This window comes from Carlito syrichta, unplaced genomic scaffold, assembly GCF_000164805.1.
Source record: "Carlito syrichta isolate Samal-C Ts95f unplaced genomic scaffold, Tarsius_syrichta-2.0.1 Scaffold123377, whole genome shotgun sequence".
Classification (NCBI taxonomy): domain Eukaryota; kingdom Metazoa; phylum Chordata; class Mammalia; order Primates; family Tarsiidae; genus Carlito; species Carlito syrichta.
In genome coordinates, this window is record NW_007067473.1 from 135,262 (window position 1) to 152,216 (window position 16,955).

General features: G+C 39.4%; 1 protein-coding gene and 1 pseudogene across 5 annotated transcripts in view; one reads left to right on the plus strand and one right to left on the minus strand.

The window, feature by feature from the left end:
- STIL (STIL, centriolar assembly protein) overlaps positions 1 to 16,955 on the plus strand; it is a 65,633-nt gene that overhangs the window by 17,452 nt on the left and 31,226 nt on the right. For all 5 annotated transcript variants that reach the window (XM_008048363.1, XM_008048364.1, XM_008048366.1 and 2 more), the window contains 4 exons: positions 3,094 to 3,244; positions 5,196 to 5,305; positions 10,534 to 10,648; positions 12,070 to 13,020. In XM_008048363.1, coding sequence (XP_008046554.1) covers positions 3,094 to 3,244; positions 5,196 to 5,305; positions 10,534 to 10,648; positions 12,070 to 13,020 — 1,327 coding nt within the window. The remainder of the gene's footprint in view (positions 1 to 3,093; positions 3,245 to 5,195; positions 5,306 to 10,533; positions 10,649 to 12,069; positions 13,021 to 16,955) is intronic.
- LOC103249751 lies at positions 6,576 to 8,456 on the minus strand (annotated as a pseudogene).

A 16,955-nucleotide genomic window follows, 5' to 3' on the forward strand; every position in this document is an offset into this window, starting at 1 on the left:
TTTTGAATTTTGCTGATCTGGTAGATGAAAAATAGTTTTTTCCAATGTTTTATAACCTCGTTTTCTGGGAACTGCCTGTTCATGTCTTTTGCCATTTTTCTCTTGGATTGTGCAACTTTTCCATATTGCTTTGTAAGAGCTAGCTTGCTCACGCAAATGCATGTGCACATTTCTCTCTCTCTCTCTCTCTCTCTCTCTGACTGTGCAACTTTTCCATATTGCTTTGTAAGAGCTAGCTTTCTCACGCAAATGCATGCACTCTCTCTCTCTCTCTCTCTCTCTAATATAAAATACATAGATAAATATATATTTATACGTGTGTGTGTGTGTGTGTGTGTGTGTGTGTGTGTGTGTGTGTGTGTATCAACAATTTTTATCTTGCTTGAGAAAGATTTGCCCACTCCAGGAGTATTTACTTATTTATAGATTAGAAAATATTGTTTATTTAGAAAGTAAATGAGAGAGAGAGAGAAAGAGGAGATTCACCTCCCCAAGGTAGGGGAGGGGGTCAGAGCCAGGAAACATGGCAGCAGCCACAGGAGTATTTACTGAAATAAAAACACTGGCCGGGTGCAGTAGGTCAAGTCTGTAATCCCAGCACTTTGGGAGGCTGAGGTGAGGGGATTGCCTGAGACCACGGGTTCAAGAACAGCCTGGGCAACTTGACAAGACCTCATCTCTGCAATAAATCAAAAAATTATCCGGGCATGGTAGCATGTGCCTATAGTTCCGGCTACTTGGATGGCTGAGGCGGAAGGATTACCTGAGCCCTTCAGGTTGACGCTGGGGTAGCTGTGAGCGTGCCACTGCACTCCAGCCTGGGCAATGGAGTGAGACTCCAACTAAAAAAAAACCCAAAAAAACAAACAAAACTCTTTTGTGTTTTCTTCAAATGGTTTTATAGTTCTATTCTTTGCATTTTTATATCAACTTTTCAAGATAACTACTTTTATTTGGAAAACATGTCAGTTTTTGACTCTTTGCTATGATTAAGTATAATTAAGTTTTATTATCAATACTGATCTTGCTTTAAGTTTGCATAGACAATAAATGCTGGCTGGGCACTGTGGTTCACTCCAGTAATCCCAGCACTTTGGGAGACTGAGGCGGAAGGATTGCATGAGCCCAGCCTTGGCAACATAGCAAGATCTAAAGAAAAAATTAGCCAGGTGTGATAGCATGAGTGTAGTCCTGCTACTCAGGAGACTGAAGCAGAAGGATCACCTGAATCCAGCAGGTGGAGGCTGTGGTTACAGTGTAAGACCCTGACAGAAAAAAATTTTATTTTCATTTTTTAATGCTCAGTAAAGTTAGTTTTGAAGCTTTTTCTTATTCTGTGTTCATTCTGAAGCATTAGGCAGTATCTCTGATTCTAGTACTCTAATTATTGCTATAACTTAGGTTGGTACTTTAAGCATTCTGAGCCCCAGGGAGAGGAATTGAGCAGAGCAGGCATTCTGCCTCTCCGTCCTCTACTGCTTTGTTTGTTGGTAGTGTGACACACCCTCAAATTATTTCTCATTCATTATTTTATTTTTTATTTTTATTTTGTTTTTTGAGTCAGAGTCTCACTCTGCTGCCCAGGCTAGATAGACTCCAGTGATATGCTCACAGTCACTGCAGCCTCAACTTGCTGGGCTCAGGCAATCCTTCCACCTCAGCCTTCCAAGAAGATGAAACTATAGGCATGTACCATTATGCAGAGCTAGTTTTTTGATTTATTATAGAGACAAAGTCTTGCTGTGTGTCCTAGGATGGTCTCAAACCCATGGCTCAGACAATTCTCTCTTGCCTCTGCCTCCCAAAGTGCTGGGATTACAGGCCTGAGCCACTGCACCGAGCCTGATTCAACATTTGACAAAGTAGAGAAATACTAAAAATATTTTTAGATAGTTGTTTTTATGTTTGTTTTGATTTTTTATGTTTGAGTCGGAGTCTCATTCTGTCACCCAGGCTGGAGTATAGTGGCACGCTCACGGCCACCACAGCCTCAACCTGCTGGGCTCAGATGATCCTTCCGCCTCAGCCTTCCAAGTGGCTGGAACTACAGGCACGTGCCATCATGCCTGGCTAATTTTTTGATTTATTGTAGAGACGAGGTCTCGCCAAGTTGACTGAGCTGGTCTCAAACCCATGAGCTCAGGCAATCCACTTGCCTCAGCCTCCCAAAGTACTGGAATTATAGGCTGAACCACTGAGCCCGGCCTGATAGTTGTTTTTAATGTGAGCTTCAAGTCAGTGACAAGAAGAAAATAAGACAAAAAAAAGTTGGTTTTATATTTAAGGAGTCTTGATAACTTTACAAATATTTGTTGAATCGCTTAGTGTATAATAAAATTAATATTTATTTTACCAGTTCTTAAAATAGTGACATAGTATAAATAACTTAAATATCCATTTTTTTGTAGTCTAGGTGAATCAAGAATGGCACGTCTATAAAATGTAATAACAGGTAGTCACTAAAAAAGAATATGGAGGTCTGAGGTATTATAGAATAGTAACATAGAAAGAGATAAAAGATAGGTTGTCATAAAAAGATAATGGTTACAAATAGTGTGGCCCCATTTTTGTTAAATTCTATAAAATATTTGTTTATGCCTTAGGAAAAATTCTGGAGGTGTATACACTAAACTAGAGAGTGTACTTACTTTAAAAAGGGGCATAAATTTGTTCCCTACTTTTCTTTTTTTTTTTTTTTGAGTTGGAGTCTCACTCTGTCGTCCAGACTGGAGTGCAGTGGCCGCTCCCGGCCATTGCAGCCTCGACCTGCTGGGCTTTGGCGATCCTTCCGCCTCAGCCTTCCAAATAGCCGGACTTACAGGCATGCGCTACCATGCCCGACTGATTTTTTTGATTTATTGTAGAGATGAGGTCTCGCTGCCCAGGCAGGTCTCGAACCTGCGGGCTTAGGCAATCCACTCACCTCAGCCTCCCAAAGGCGCAGGATTACAGGCTGAACCACAGAGCCTGGCACCCACTTTTCTTCTAAAAGACTCTTAGTCAATCTGTTAACTAGATTAGGAGACTCACCTGGAATTCTTTAACTGTTGTTATCTTCACATAATTTTAACTAAATACCATTTTTTTGTCCAGAGTTTTTTCAGAATCTGGAAATTTCATTATAGTTCTCTATTCTGTGACACATAAGGAACCTGAGTTTTATGAATGCCTCCCTTGTGATGGGAAGACACCTGACCTTCGATTTCAGTTTCTAACCAGTAAAGAAACTTTACATCTTTTCAAAGTAAGTGATTTGATTACCTAGTACATTAATAACTGTTTAAGGTTGCATTTTGACAGTTTAAACCCAGTGACTTTTACCCTTTAAAACAGTATTCAAACTACCAGCCTGTGTTTACTCCAAATAATCTTATTGTATATTAACGTTACTCATTTATGGTTAATTTTGTTTATTAAATCTTAGACCATATCTCCAGAGCCAAATTATAGTAGAGAATCATAGTTTAGCCACAGAATAACTTGCTCGTATTTTCTTAAAGTCTTTGAAGAATATATCAGTAATTTATATGTTGTATCATTTATAGTTTTGAGGGTAAATTTTGTGATCTCAGTTTTTTTTAGCCTGTGTCATTTTATTTTATTTTTTTAAATCAGAAAATACAGTTTATTTAGAAAGTAAATGAGAGAGAGAGAGAGGAGATTCATCTCCCCAGGGTAGGGGAGGGGACCAATGCTAGAAAACATGATGGACATAGCTCAAAGAGCCATGTGAACACACCATAGTTTAACAAAACAATGGTCGACTGTGTTATTTTAAAAATATATGAGAATTACAAGAGTTTTTTCAAACTTAAAAGGTCCATATTTATATAATATAATCCAAGGAATCAGAATAGATTGCTATCTCTAAAAAAATACTTAAAACTGCATCTAGGTGATTACAGAAAAAGTAGGTCTTTGAAACTACAGGTGTCGTTATATAAAAACATTCAAAGACCACTTTTCTTTTTTTTTTTTTTTTGAGTTGGAGTCTTACTGTCGCCCAGGCTGGAGTGCAGTGACTGCTCCCGGCCACCTCAGCCTCGACTTGCTGGTCTCAGGTGATCCTTCTGCCTCAGCCTTCCAAGTAGCTGGAACTACTGGCATGTGCCTCCATGCCCGGCTAATTTTTGGATTTATTGTAGAGATGAGGTTGCTCAGACTGATCTTGAAACAGTGGGTTCTGGCCGTCCTCTTGCCTCCTCCTCCCACAGTCCTGGGATTACAGGCGTGAGCAGCCATGCCTGGCTAAAGTATATTCTTTATTTCCACTCAGACCTTATTTGTACCTTCTTTGAGTTTATTTGTAGGTTATATCAGCTCATAAAGCAAGTTTTCATATATTAATTATAAACATAATTACCTTACTGAAACTGAGATCTAATCATTTAATTTATTTCTATTTTAGAGACATATGTAATTTATCCTTTCTTTGGTTTTTTTTTTTTTTTTTTTTTTGAGTCGAGGCCTCACTTTGTCATCCAGGGTGCACAATCATAGCTCACCACAGCCTCAAACTCCTGGGCTCAAGCAATTCTCCCACTTCAGCCTCTCTATTAGCTAGGACTACAGTCATGCACCACAATGCCTGGCTAATCTGTTGATTTTTTTAAAATAGAGATTGGGTCTCACTATGTTGCCCAGGCTGGTCTTGAACTCCTGAGCTCAAGTATTCTTCCTGCCTAAGCCTCCCAAAGTGCTAGGATTATAGGCATGAGCCACTGTGACTAGCCTATCATTTTATTCTTTAGATAGTATCCTCAGTTCATATAGTCACTGAGGCCCTGGTTATAATACAGGTGATTATACGTTCACTTATGTAGCAGGAAATTGAACAGTTTATAAAGGAAGTTTGCAATTATAGAAATTTGAAATCTCGGACTCCCCTTTGGTATTTCAGAGTGAGTTAGCTTCCTTTCCTTTCCTTTCCTTTCCTTTTTTCTTTTCCTTTCCTTTTTTTCTTTTCAACAAGGTCCCTCTCTGTCACCTAGGTTGCAGTGCAGTGGTGATATGACCATAGCTCACAGGAGCCTCAAACTCCTGGACTTGAGCAACACTCTCACCTCAGCCTCCCTAATGGCTGGGACTATAGATGCACACTAGTATGCACTGCTTTAGAGCAACTTTTCATTTAAACAGGATTTTCTGGTTAGATCTATACGTTAGATTTCAAGGTATGATCTCCTTCATTTCAGAATGTTGAACCTTCTGACAAAAATTCAGTCCATTTTGAACTGAGTGCTGAAAACCAAAATGCAGAAACAGAGTCTTTCAACAAGGTTTCCAAGAATCTTTCAACTAAAAGGTAAAAGATATTTTATTATTATGTGTACCTTTTAAAATTTCATTTACTAGTTTTTGATGAGTAATTAAAATAACTCCAATTATTTCTGATGAAATTATTTGTAAATCATATGTACCATAGGTATCTTTGCTTTAAATGCATGCTTTCATATTCTCTAGGAAGTTGAGTGGTAATTTTAATGAAATGACAGCTCTGATGAGGTTTTCATTTGAGCTGATTTGTTATATAGAAAAAAATAAAAAGGCACTTGTCAAGAAATTATCTTACTTAGGAAGAAGCATCCTGTTTTTGTTTAGTGGCTTCTGTTTGTTCTTCCCTTCCTTGTAGTTTTAAACGTGGACCTATCAGATAAACTACTATAAAAATAACTCCTCTACCTAAAACAAACAAAAAAAGTTTGTTTTAAAACTTTTTTTTTTGGAGCTACATTATAGTTTATTGTGATCCTATTCAGTCCAAGGTGACAAGTGTATTTTACGTTTCTAGGGCAGCACAAGCTGAAGTCAGGTACTGCCTTTTAAAACACGAGATTCTGGCCGGGCTCAGTGGCTCAGCCTGTAATCCCGTGCCTTTGGGAGGCTGAGGTGAGTGGATTACCTGAGCCTGCGTGTTCGAGACCCGCCTGGGCAGCGAGACCTCATCTCTACAATAAATAAAAAAATCAGTCGGGCGTGGTAGCACATGCCTGTAATTCCGGCTACTTGGAAGGCTGAGGCGGAAAGATCGCTGGAGCCCAGCAGGTTGAGGCTGCGGTGGCCAGGAGCGGCCACTGCACTCCAGTCTGGGCGATAGAGTGAGACTCCAACTCAAAAAAAAAAAACACACAAGATTCTGACATTAAGAGATTTCTATTTCTCCATCCATCATTTGATGGCATCTTGAATCATGATTTCATTGGGAAATTGACTAAGTTAAGTTAACCCCACCACTGTCAATTCAGTAATCACATGAATTCATAACTCAGAAGCAGCAGGAAGATACAGAAGAGCATCTTTATAGTCCTTGCCTTTCCCACAACCCTTGTCAATAGTGAATATTTTTATATTAATTATGATTTTTTCAGTAAACCTATAATACTCTTGGTTTTTAAGGCCAAGTACTTGTTTATAAAGCAGATTTAAAAATAATCTCATGAGGTGTTAAGAAATTGATCTTGGTGGTAATTTAGAGTCCGATGATACCCTGACTGGGCTGGTTTTGCTCTCACTCTGGTGGGTGAGGATCCCCTGACCCAGGTCCACAGAGCGTCTGTTGTTCTCCCAGGCTGTCTTCACTTCCCCAGAGAGGTCAGGTAGGCATACCAGAACAGAGCCACTAGGTTGGCAAAAAGCACCCGCAACTGGACAGGGACGTAGTTGATGCTGAGGAACTGCACAGACATCCAGACCCTCCAGTTCATCCTCAGTGCCCGCCAGAAACCCCACTTCATCTTGGCAACGAGGGCTGAGGCGTCTTTCCCCTCCAGAAAGTTCATGGTGAGGAAGAACAACAGGAAGGGCGGTGCAAAGGGTAGGCGGTCCAGGAGGAGCCTCTTGAGCCCTACCAAGAGGACTGCAGGAGGGACCAGCGTTCATAGAATAGGTAGAAGTGGTGGCTCAGTGGCCCTGTGTAGAAAAGCCCAAAAGTGCCAGGCTCGGTGGCTCAGCCTGTAATCCCGCGCCTTGGGAGGCTGAGGTGAGTGGATTGCCTGAGCCCACGGGTTCGAGACCCGCCTGGGCAACTTGGCGAGACCACATCTCTGCAATAAATCAAAAATTAGCCGGGCATGGTAGCGCACGTCTGTAGTTCTGGCTACTCGGAAGGCTGAGGCGGAAGGATCGCCGGAGCCCAGCAGGTCGAGGCTGTGGTGACCGGGAGCGGCCACTGCACTCCAGTCTGGATGACAGAGTGAGACTCCAACTCAAAAAAAAAGAAAATAAAAGCCCAAGGGTGACATATCTGAGAGGTCCCCTGGCATCTAGATTTTGAGAATTTTCTTTTTTCAGCTTCTTCTCAATCATCTGGGCCAGGAAGGTCCCAAGTGCTGACAAGATGCCACTGGTGACTGTCTTGTTGAGCAGCGGGTAGAGCTGCAGCAGCCTCAGGTACCCAGCCAGCGCCTGTCGCGGGAGTGCCCAGAGCCCGCCCCGGCCTGCAGCCTGGATACCACTCGTGACGCCCCTTCCACGTGTCACCCCCACCTCAGGCAGGCCAAACTCAGGGCTCTGTTTTAAAACTTTAAATATACTTGGAGAATTTTTTTTTTCTTTTTTGAGTAGGAGTCTCACTCTGTCGCCCAGACTGGAGTGCAGTAGCACGAAAGCTCTCACGGCCACCGCAGCCTCGAACCGCTGGGCTTAGGCGATCCTTGCACTTCAGCCTTCATAGTAGCTGGAACTACAGGCGCACACCACCATACCTGGCTAATTTATTTATTTATTTTTTAGTTATAGCCTCACTCTGTCACCCAGACTGGAGTGCAGTGGCACACACGCTCATGGCCACCCCAGCATCGACCTGCTGAACTTTGGCAATCCTTCTGCCTCAGCCTTCCAAGTAGCCAGTAATCCTTCTGCCTCAGCCTTCCACAGTAAACGTGCTACTGTGCCCTGCTAATTTTTGATTTATTGTAGAGACAAGGTCTCGCCAGGTTGCCCAGGCTTGAACCCGCGGACTCCCCTTGCTTCAGCCTCCCAAAATGCTGGGATTACAGGTTGAGAAGCCCCAGCTGGGCCTAATTTTTTGATTTATTGTAGAGATGAGTTCTCACCAAGTTGCCCAGGCTGGTCTTGAACCTCTGGGCTCAGGCAATCCTCTTGCTTCGGCCTCCCAAAATGCTGGGATTACAGGCTTGAGCCACTGTGTCTGGTCTGTTCATCTTTTCTTAACAGTTGATTCTTTAGGTGGAAATTAACTGATAAAAGTTATAAATACATGCCAGCTATTTATAGAAACTGCATAACAAAACAGTTATAAGTTCAGGTTATGATATTAAACATATCTGTGTTCAAGTCCTGGTTCTAAACATCTCATTTGTAAAATGGGAATTATGACTATATCTGTATTAATTTTCTATTACTGCCATAACAAATTACCACATAGTGGCTTAAAACAGCACAAATTTATTATCTTACCATTCTGGAGGTATTCTCTTTCCATCTTCTCTGGGCATTTTAAGTATCCTTGCAACAAGTTAGGTAACTAGAAAAAATACATTCTTGCAGTATTGCAGGAACACCTTTACCATCTCACATTTTAAGACATTTTTATTGAATAGTTATAGAAGAAAAAGCCAAATTCAGGAGACATTTGCAATTTCTTTAAAAATGTTGTTAAAAACCTTGTCTATTTTCAACTCTGACCAGGTTTACTAAGGAACAGTCATTTTAGATTTTAGCAAAATGTTTGTCTGTCTTAAAGAACTGGTGTTTTAACTATTCAAAATACAAGTTTTTCCTTTTGCCTTGGTTGCTCAAAAAGCTAAGGACTTGATTTTATTGCTCAATGCTAGCAATTATGCATTTATCACAAGTATGTAGCAAACGTTTATTCCATGCCCAATTCACTTGTACCAAAGTAATGTTTTAGTAGTTGAACTTAGTATGCATTTTGAGCCCCTATTCATTCTACTGGATTATAGAAACCAAACTTTTGTCAATTCACGGTCTTCTCATTCCCTTTCCTCTGGGGTTATATGTAATGTAGCGAGGACTAATGGTGTGCCAATATTGATGAAATGGGGTGACATGATTACCATCCATTTGTGCTGCTATCTGCTGAGGTGTTTTCATTTGCATCTGGTCTTTGGCAGGTTTTTGCAGGTTCCTACTGTACTCCTTTCACTCAACTCAGGTCACTGACTTTCTCTCTCTCTCTCTCGGGTGTCAGGGGATAGCTTTGTAGTATTGGTGCAGACCTATCTACTTTAAACACACCATGCAGACATTCTCATTGCTTCATTGCTATACTATGCACAGAAAAAACTGTCTGCCTCTCCAGACTACCAAGGTTTGGGGCAGAGATCCACTCTGTAGTCAGATCTTCAAGTCTACTTTGGGGTTTCTGTTGTTCTTTCTGCATGGGACAGAATGCAGGATGCTTTCTTAGAGACCCCTTTAATTCTTTTTTTTTTTTTTTAATTAAAAAAAAAAAATTTAGGGTTAGGTATATAAACATTGATCATGCAGGTACCCTTGTTGACAAGGTATGCCCCTCCCTCCCCTAGCAGTTTCCCTCAACTGCCAGTCCCACCCCCTACTCCCCTGACAGTTTTCCACTACTGCCAGTCGCTTTCTTATAGCATTATAATTGTTCAGGGTCAGCTTATGAATGAGAACATATGGAACTCTGTTCTTTGTTTCTGTGATAAATCACTGAGTATGATTGACTTCAAATCCATCCAAGTTGCTGCAAAGTCCATATATTTGTCCTTCTTTGTGGCTGCATAATATTCCATTGTGTATATGTACCACATTTTTTAAATCTAGTCCAGTTTCAATGGGCAACATGGTTGGAGACCCCTTTAATTCTAAGCGCTCTTAGCTCCATTCTGGCTTGTCTTTTCTTTTCCCTAATGTCTTCTAGTGAGACTTTGTCTAGTTTAGGATGTGAAAAAGCCTGATGCATATGGTATTCCAAATCTTTCATCTTAAGCACTTACTTTGGTTTTTGAAACTTGGTACCGGTACTCACATTTTTTTCTGTGTTCTGCTGAGGCATGTCTTCTTTGATACAATGACTATGGCTTACTAAACTCAAAGGGGTACTTCGATGTCTCAAAGTATTTTCCCATCACAGATATAAATACATAGGAAAATGTCATTCCTTGTTTGGTTTTCCTTTTTAATACAGTGGGTGTATAATGCAGTATGTTTAATACAGTGAGTATACATCTCTGTTACCAGTTTATAAATTTTTTGACAGCAATCTCTATGTCTTGTTTATTTCTGCATTCCTCAAAGTGATCAACCAGATGATGCCCAGTGACTATTGAGTTATTGTAACATTAACAGTACAAAGTTAAACTTGCCATGATTAGGCAAATGGGCTCATTTATTAAGTCTGACTAGCCCCATTTTCCTGGTCAACTAACATTGGCCTGAAAAATAAAATAATATGTGGTTGTCAGATACTAAATTAAATTATCCAAATGCTATTGTGACTTATTAAAGGACTTTATTCAATTTCAAGAAGAAAAAGAGAATACTAGATTACCGAAAGTTTATTTTGTCTCTCCTTCTATTCTTTAGGTCTTCCCAAAAGTTATCTCCTGGGAAAATACCAATAAATGATCAGGACTCTGGTGTTGAAGATGAAGATTTTTCTCCAAGACCGGTTCCTAGTCCTCATCCAGTGAGTCAGAAGGTATCACTGATCTTATAATGAATTCACCTTTGTGGTTAGAGACCTAAAAGTCTTGTGTTAAAGCACTAAATAATACTACCTAAAACTTAAGTTTTATTCTAAGACCTATCTATCTATATGGCTATATTTTTATATAGAAATAAAAATACCTCATAGGAACATATAGTTATTATATATAATAATATATATACATATATATAACATGTACATAATAAGTACCTATAATTACTATTCCCAGAGAAAATAGAGGCATAGTTTGGTTAAGTTATCTGCCCAAGATCACACACTAGTAGTAGTAAAACTGGGATTCTAATTCAGGAGGCTTGGTTTTAGAATCTGGTAGGGTTTTTTTGTTTTGAGTCAGAGTCTCACTCTGTTGCCCTGCTGGAGTGCAGTGGCACGCTCACGGCCACCGCAGCCTCAACCTGCTGGGCTCAGATGATCCTTCTGCCTCAGCCTCCCAAGTAGGTGGAACTATAGGCGTGTGCCACCATGCCCAGCTAATTTTTTGGTTTATTGTCGAGATGAGGTCTCACCGTGCTGGTCTTGCGTCCTTGAGCTCAGGCAGTCCTCTTGCCTCAGCCTCCCAAAGTGCTGGGTTACAGGCATGAACCACTGCGCCTGGCTAAATCTGGAGTTTTTAATAACCGTATAGAGTCAACATTATATACTATCTCCAGAGCTTGACGTTGTTTTTTATTACCATATTCTGAAAAAACATTCTACTTACTGTCAGAGGTTAATCGCTAATAACCTCTGTCATAATTTTTTTATTGCTACCAAACAGTGGGTTATTTTAGAAGTTTAATTGAACTAATTAAACTTATTTTAGAAGAAAAAGAAATGGGTAAGATTTTAAAAAATTAATATCTAATTATAACCAAATTCACCACAGCAAGTAGTTTGTTTACTTTTTTCTACTTTCCTCCAACTCCTTTAGTTGATGTCAGTAGAAGGAGTAACAGTGAGTAACTTCACTTAGTAGAGAAATATTTTGAAATATTTATTGGAAGGTAGTTTATTAAGATAAATAAGCATTTGCTACTAGATCTATTGAAACATTCTGCCTGTGATATTTGCAGAGGGTAAGGGAAAAAAGTCTGTTGTATAAAACAGTTTTTCATATTATGTTCTGTGACCTAAGTAGAGCTAGTTAGTGTTCCAATAAAAAAGAATGCCATTATTAAATAAGTTTGCAAAATGTTTAGTTATATTCTCTGAGGGCAAGGACCTTGTTTATTTTGCTCACAATTGTACTCCTAGTGTCTAACGCATAGAAGATATCCGGAAAAATACATGCCTATGGTATAAATAAAGAATGAACACTTTTTAATATGTAATTAGATATAATTTGGAAAATACTGGCCTAAGGAAAGTAAAGCTTTCTCCTAAAAAATACTTTTTTTCTCTTTTATTTATAGATTTCTAAGATCCAACCATCAGTTCCTGAACTTTCACTTGTATTGGATGGCAATTTCCTAGGGTCAAACCCTATGACAAATAATGAAAATCCTCCTTTGTTGATTAACCCCTCTGAACATTTGAAGCCATTGCAATCCCAACTTTATGATGAGAAACACAGCCTAGAAGCTGAAGCTAGAGAGCCTTCCTTAAGAGGGATAACAAATCAGTCAAGCCAGGACACTGCTCTTTTGAGACACTGCAAAGTAAGACAGCCATCTGCCTGTAAGAAGGGGAACCTTCATATCAGGAACAGTGTTAAACCATGTTCTCATAATGGGGCATCTCCTGATACATTTGAAAAACTTCAAGCAGTTTCTGCTGGAAATGTACAAAAAGAAGGGTATCCTGTAAGACCGTCCACATTTAATTCTAAGCAGTCTTCTCTTGCCCCACAGTCCCCACCCAATTTTGTTTTTTCACCCCATAATTCAGGAAGACCGATAGAACTTCAGATACCTACTCCTCTACCACCATCTTACTATTCCACAAATGTTTGCAGTTGTTGTCATCATCATAGCCATATTCGATATAGCCCAGTACATTCTTGGCAAGGAATAAATACAGTTGGATCCATCCAAGACATCCAGTCTGAAGCCCTTCAGAAGCATTCATTATTTCAACCAAATGGATGTCCAGCTCTGTACCATAATACATTCTATTCTTCAAGTAGTCCTATAGCCTTGAGACCTCCTCAGGGCAACATGGACGGTTGCTCTTCCCACAGCAATGTAGAACCATCGCCTGTGGCAAAACTGTCTTCACATATGGACTCATGTAATCCCCAGCCTTGTGCGGTGTGCATGCACACACCAAAGACTGAGTCAGATAATGGGATGATGGGACTATCTCCGGATGCATATCAGTTCCTCACAGAGCAAGACAGACAGCTGAGACTACTTCAGGCACAGGTTTGCTTGGTGCTTTCTTAGTTCTGTTAAATTCTTGGTATTAATATATGATTTAGAAAACTAGCAACTCTCTTCAGTAATTGCATTTTATAGACTAGGATTGCAGAATGTCAGAACTAGAAGGGATCTTGGAAACTGAATTCTAGTCTATCTTGTTTTACAGACAAGTAAAAGGAGGATCAGAGAGAGAATAATTTAATCCAGTGCCATGTTGCTAGTTAGCAGTAAAACCAGGACTAGAAAGTGAGCCTTCTTTCTCTCCATCTAACGTATCCCAACCTATAATATAATTGCATTTTTCTTTCATTTTTTTGCCTCTTAATGATAGTCTATTATAATTCACTAACATTTATGTACAACTAAATATAAAGGCTAGACAGTAGATTTTGGTACATCCCTAGTTTGCCAACCCTATAGTATATATACTAACGCTTAACTGGTGTGCTGTAAGGGAATAATAGTTCTAGACCCTTTTTGTGTATATATATTCTACTTGTTCTATTCCTTTTATTCTGAAATGTTCCGTTTCTTCAGGACCTTTGTTGTAGAATTTTATTTTTTTTAATATGTAGGGTACAAGTCAGGGTTAGGTATACAAATGTTCATTATGCATGTACCTTATTGATGAGGTATGTCCTCCTTCCCCTGGCAGTTTCCCACTACTGCCAATCCAATCCCTTCTTTTTAGTGTTATGATAGTTGTTCAAGGTTCACTTATGAGTGAGAACATGTGATACTCAGTTCTTTGTTTCTGTGATAGATCACTCAGTATTATAGCCTCTAAGTCCATCCAAGTTGCCGCAAAGTTCATAATTTTGTCCTTCTTTATGACTGTGTAATATTCCATCATGTATATGTACCACATTTTTTTTTAATCCAGCCCTCTTTTGATGGGTAGCATGATTGGGTCCATATATTTGCTATTGTGAATAATTCTGCAATAAACTTGTGTGTGCAGGTATCTTTTTCATAGAGTGATTTGAGTTCTTCTGGGTATATTCCCAGTAGGGGGACTGCGGGGTCAGTTGGGAGGTCGATTTTTAGATCTTTTAGAAATTACCACACTGTTTTCCACAGAGGCTGTACTAGTCTACCCTCCCACGAACAGTATAGAAATGTTCCTTTTTCACACATCCTCTCCAACATCTATTGTTTTTTGAGTTATTGATGAAGGCCGTCCTGACAGGAGTTAGGTGGTATCTCAGTGTGTTTTTAATTTGCATTTCTTTGATGACTAGTGAGGCTGAGCATTTTTTCGTGTATCTTTTAACTGCTTGTATGTCTTCTTTTGAGAACTGTCTATTCATATATTTTGCACACTTTGTAATGGGGCTGTTTGTTTTTTTATTTTCGGCATGTTTGAGTTCCTTGTAGATCCTAGATGTTAGGCTTTTGTCAGATCTACAATGTTGTAAAATTCTTAGTCTTAAATATGTTCTTGTGCAGCGTTTAGTCTGTAAGTATTTTGTCCTTTTTTTCTTTCCTCACATGCCTTCCTTGACATACCTGCTCCAAACTAATTATTTCTCTCTTCCCCCAATAGCAATGGGAACAACCTGCAATGTGTTCTTTTTTTTGTTTTGTTTACCCTCACATTCCCCCTGAAATGTATTCTTTAATTCTTTTTCATGATCCTATAACTATGTAAATGCATGTATAATATATATACATTTGACATTTTAAAAATTCTTTGTTTTATAAACAGAGTCATAGTGTTTGCATTTTGGAAAAAAAAGATAATCACATTTTTATTTCTGCTTAAAGAGATTTTGGATAAGAACACTTGAGAAAATTTTAGCATTACTGTCTTTTAAACCTAAGCAAATTTTTGAAATTACAAAATATAAATTTGATTTTAACAAATCATTATAAATACATACATACGTGTGTGTGTGTGTATATATATATATAGATATATATATATATTTTTTTTAGTTGGGGTCTCACTCTGTTGCCCCAGGCTGGCATGCAGTGGCACAATCAACCTCCTGGGTTCAGGTTATCTTTCCATTCAGTCTCCCGAGTAGCTGGGACTACAGGTACATGCCACCATGTCTGGCTAATTTTTTTGTTTTTTGAGGAGACACGGTTTTGAACTCCTGTACTCAAGCAACCCTCTTGCTTCAGCTTCCCAAAGTGCTGTGATTACAGGTGTGAGCCATCACTTGTGGTTAAATACCTTTTTAAAAAATTTGTTATAAATGCCTTTTTTTTAAATGGAGAAGATAGGACTTGAAAAGAGGAACTTCAAAAAATAACACTGAAGTCTTTTTGCCAAATGGTTCCTAAAAGTTATGAAAAAGAAAAGGAGAATACTATCTCTTACAAAATAGAACTCTCGTGAACAATGTATTAAAATGCTTAAAATTGCCTGAGCCCGCGGGTTCAAGACCCGCCTGGGTAACTTGGCGAGACCTCATCTCTACAATAAAAAAATCAAAATGAGCCGGGCGTGGTAGTGCGTGCCTGTAGTTCCAGCTACTTGGAAGGCTGAGGTGGAAGGATCACCGGAGCCCAGCAGGTTGAGGCTGCGGTGGCCAGGAGCGTGCCACTGCACTCCAGTCTGGGCGACAGAGTGAGACTCCAACTCAAAAAAAAAAACAAAAATAAAATAAAATACTAAAAACTGTAAATAAAGGTAATGGATGAACATGCATTTTAAAAACATACGTGTTGATTAATACCTGAATGCACATATTAAGTCTTTTATTGAGTGTTTTCTTTTTTTTTTTTTTTTTTTTTTTTTTTTTTTTTTTGAGTTGGTGTCTCACTCTGTCACCCAGACTGAAGTGCAGTGGCCGCTCGCAGCCACCACAGCCTCAACCTGCTGGGCTCCGGCAATCCTTCCGCCTCAGCCTTCCAAGTAGCTGGAATTATAGGCATGCGCTACCACACCCAGCTGATTTTTTGATTTATTGTAGAGATGAGGTCTCACTGCCCAGGCGGGTCTCGAACCCGTGGGCTCAGGCAATCCACTCACCTCAGCCTCCCAAAGGCGCGGGATTACAGGCTGAGCCACCGAATCCAGCTATTGAGTGTTTTCTATGTGATCTATCTAAACCTCACTTTTCTCATTTATAAAATATGAGAGATTTTGGTAGTATATGTAGATTTAAATGAGTTAATATATATGAAGTGTGTACTATAGTAAGCACTTATCAAATTACAACTATTTTATTTGTCTCTTTTTACTTAAAGCAATCTTAGTTTTAGGTGATACTGAAGCTCATAGTAGTCACATAACCTTTTTTGTTGTTGTTGTTGTTGAGTGGGAGTCTCACTCTGTCACCCATGCTGAAGTACAGTGGCATGCTCTGCAGCACTGACCTACTGGGCTCAGGCGATCCTTCTGCCTCAGCCTTAGGTAGCAGGAACTACAGGTGTGGGCTACTATGCCTGGCTAATTTATTTATTTATTTATTGTAGAAACGAGGTCTCACCAAGTTGCCCAGGCTGTTCTCGAACAGGTGGGCTCAGGCAATCCCCTTCACCTCTAAAATTGCTGGGATTACAGGCTTGAACCACCATACCTGGCCAAATAACTTTTACCAAAGGTAGCAAAGTAGGATTTAAACTTATGGCCATATGATACCAAAGTCTGTGTTCCTAACCACTATAAGTACATATGCTATCTTGTATTATTAATGCAGTTTATATTTCTACTGACCTTAATAATTTATTGATAATACTTATTTTTCTATATTAATAAAGTTAATCCACTAAAATTAATGAGATTTATTGAGTACAGTAGTACCATTTATGGAGAAATAGAAAATTACGGTGTTTACAAAGGGAAACTCTTCTACTCTAGGTATAAACCCAGAGAAATGAAAAAAATATGTTTACCCCGCGGGTTCGAGACCCGCCTGGGCAGCAAGACCTCATTCTCTACAATAAATCAAAAAAATCAGCCAGGCGTGGTAGCGCTTGCCTGT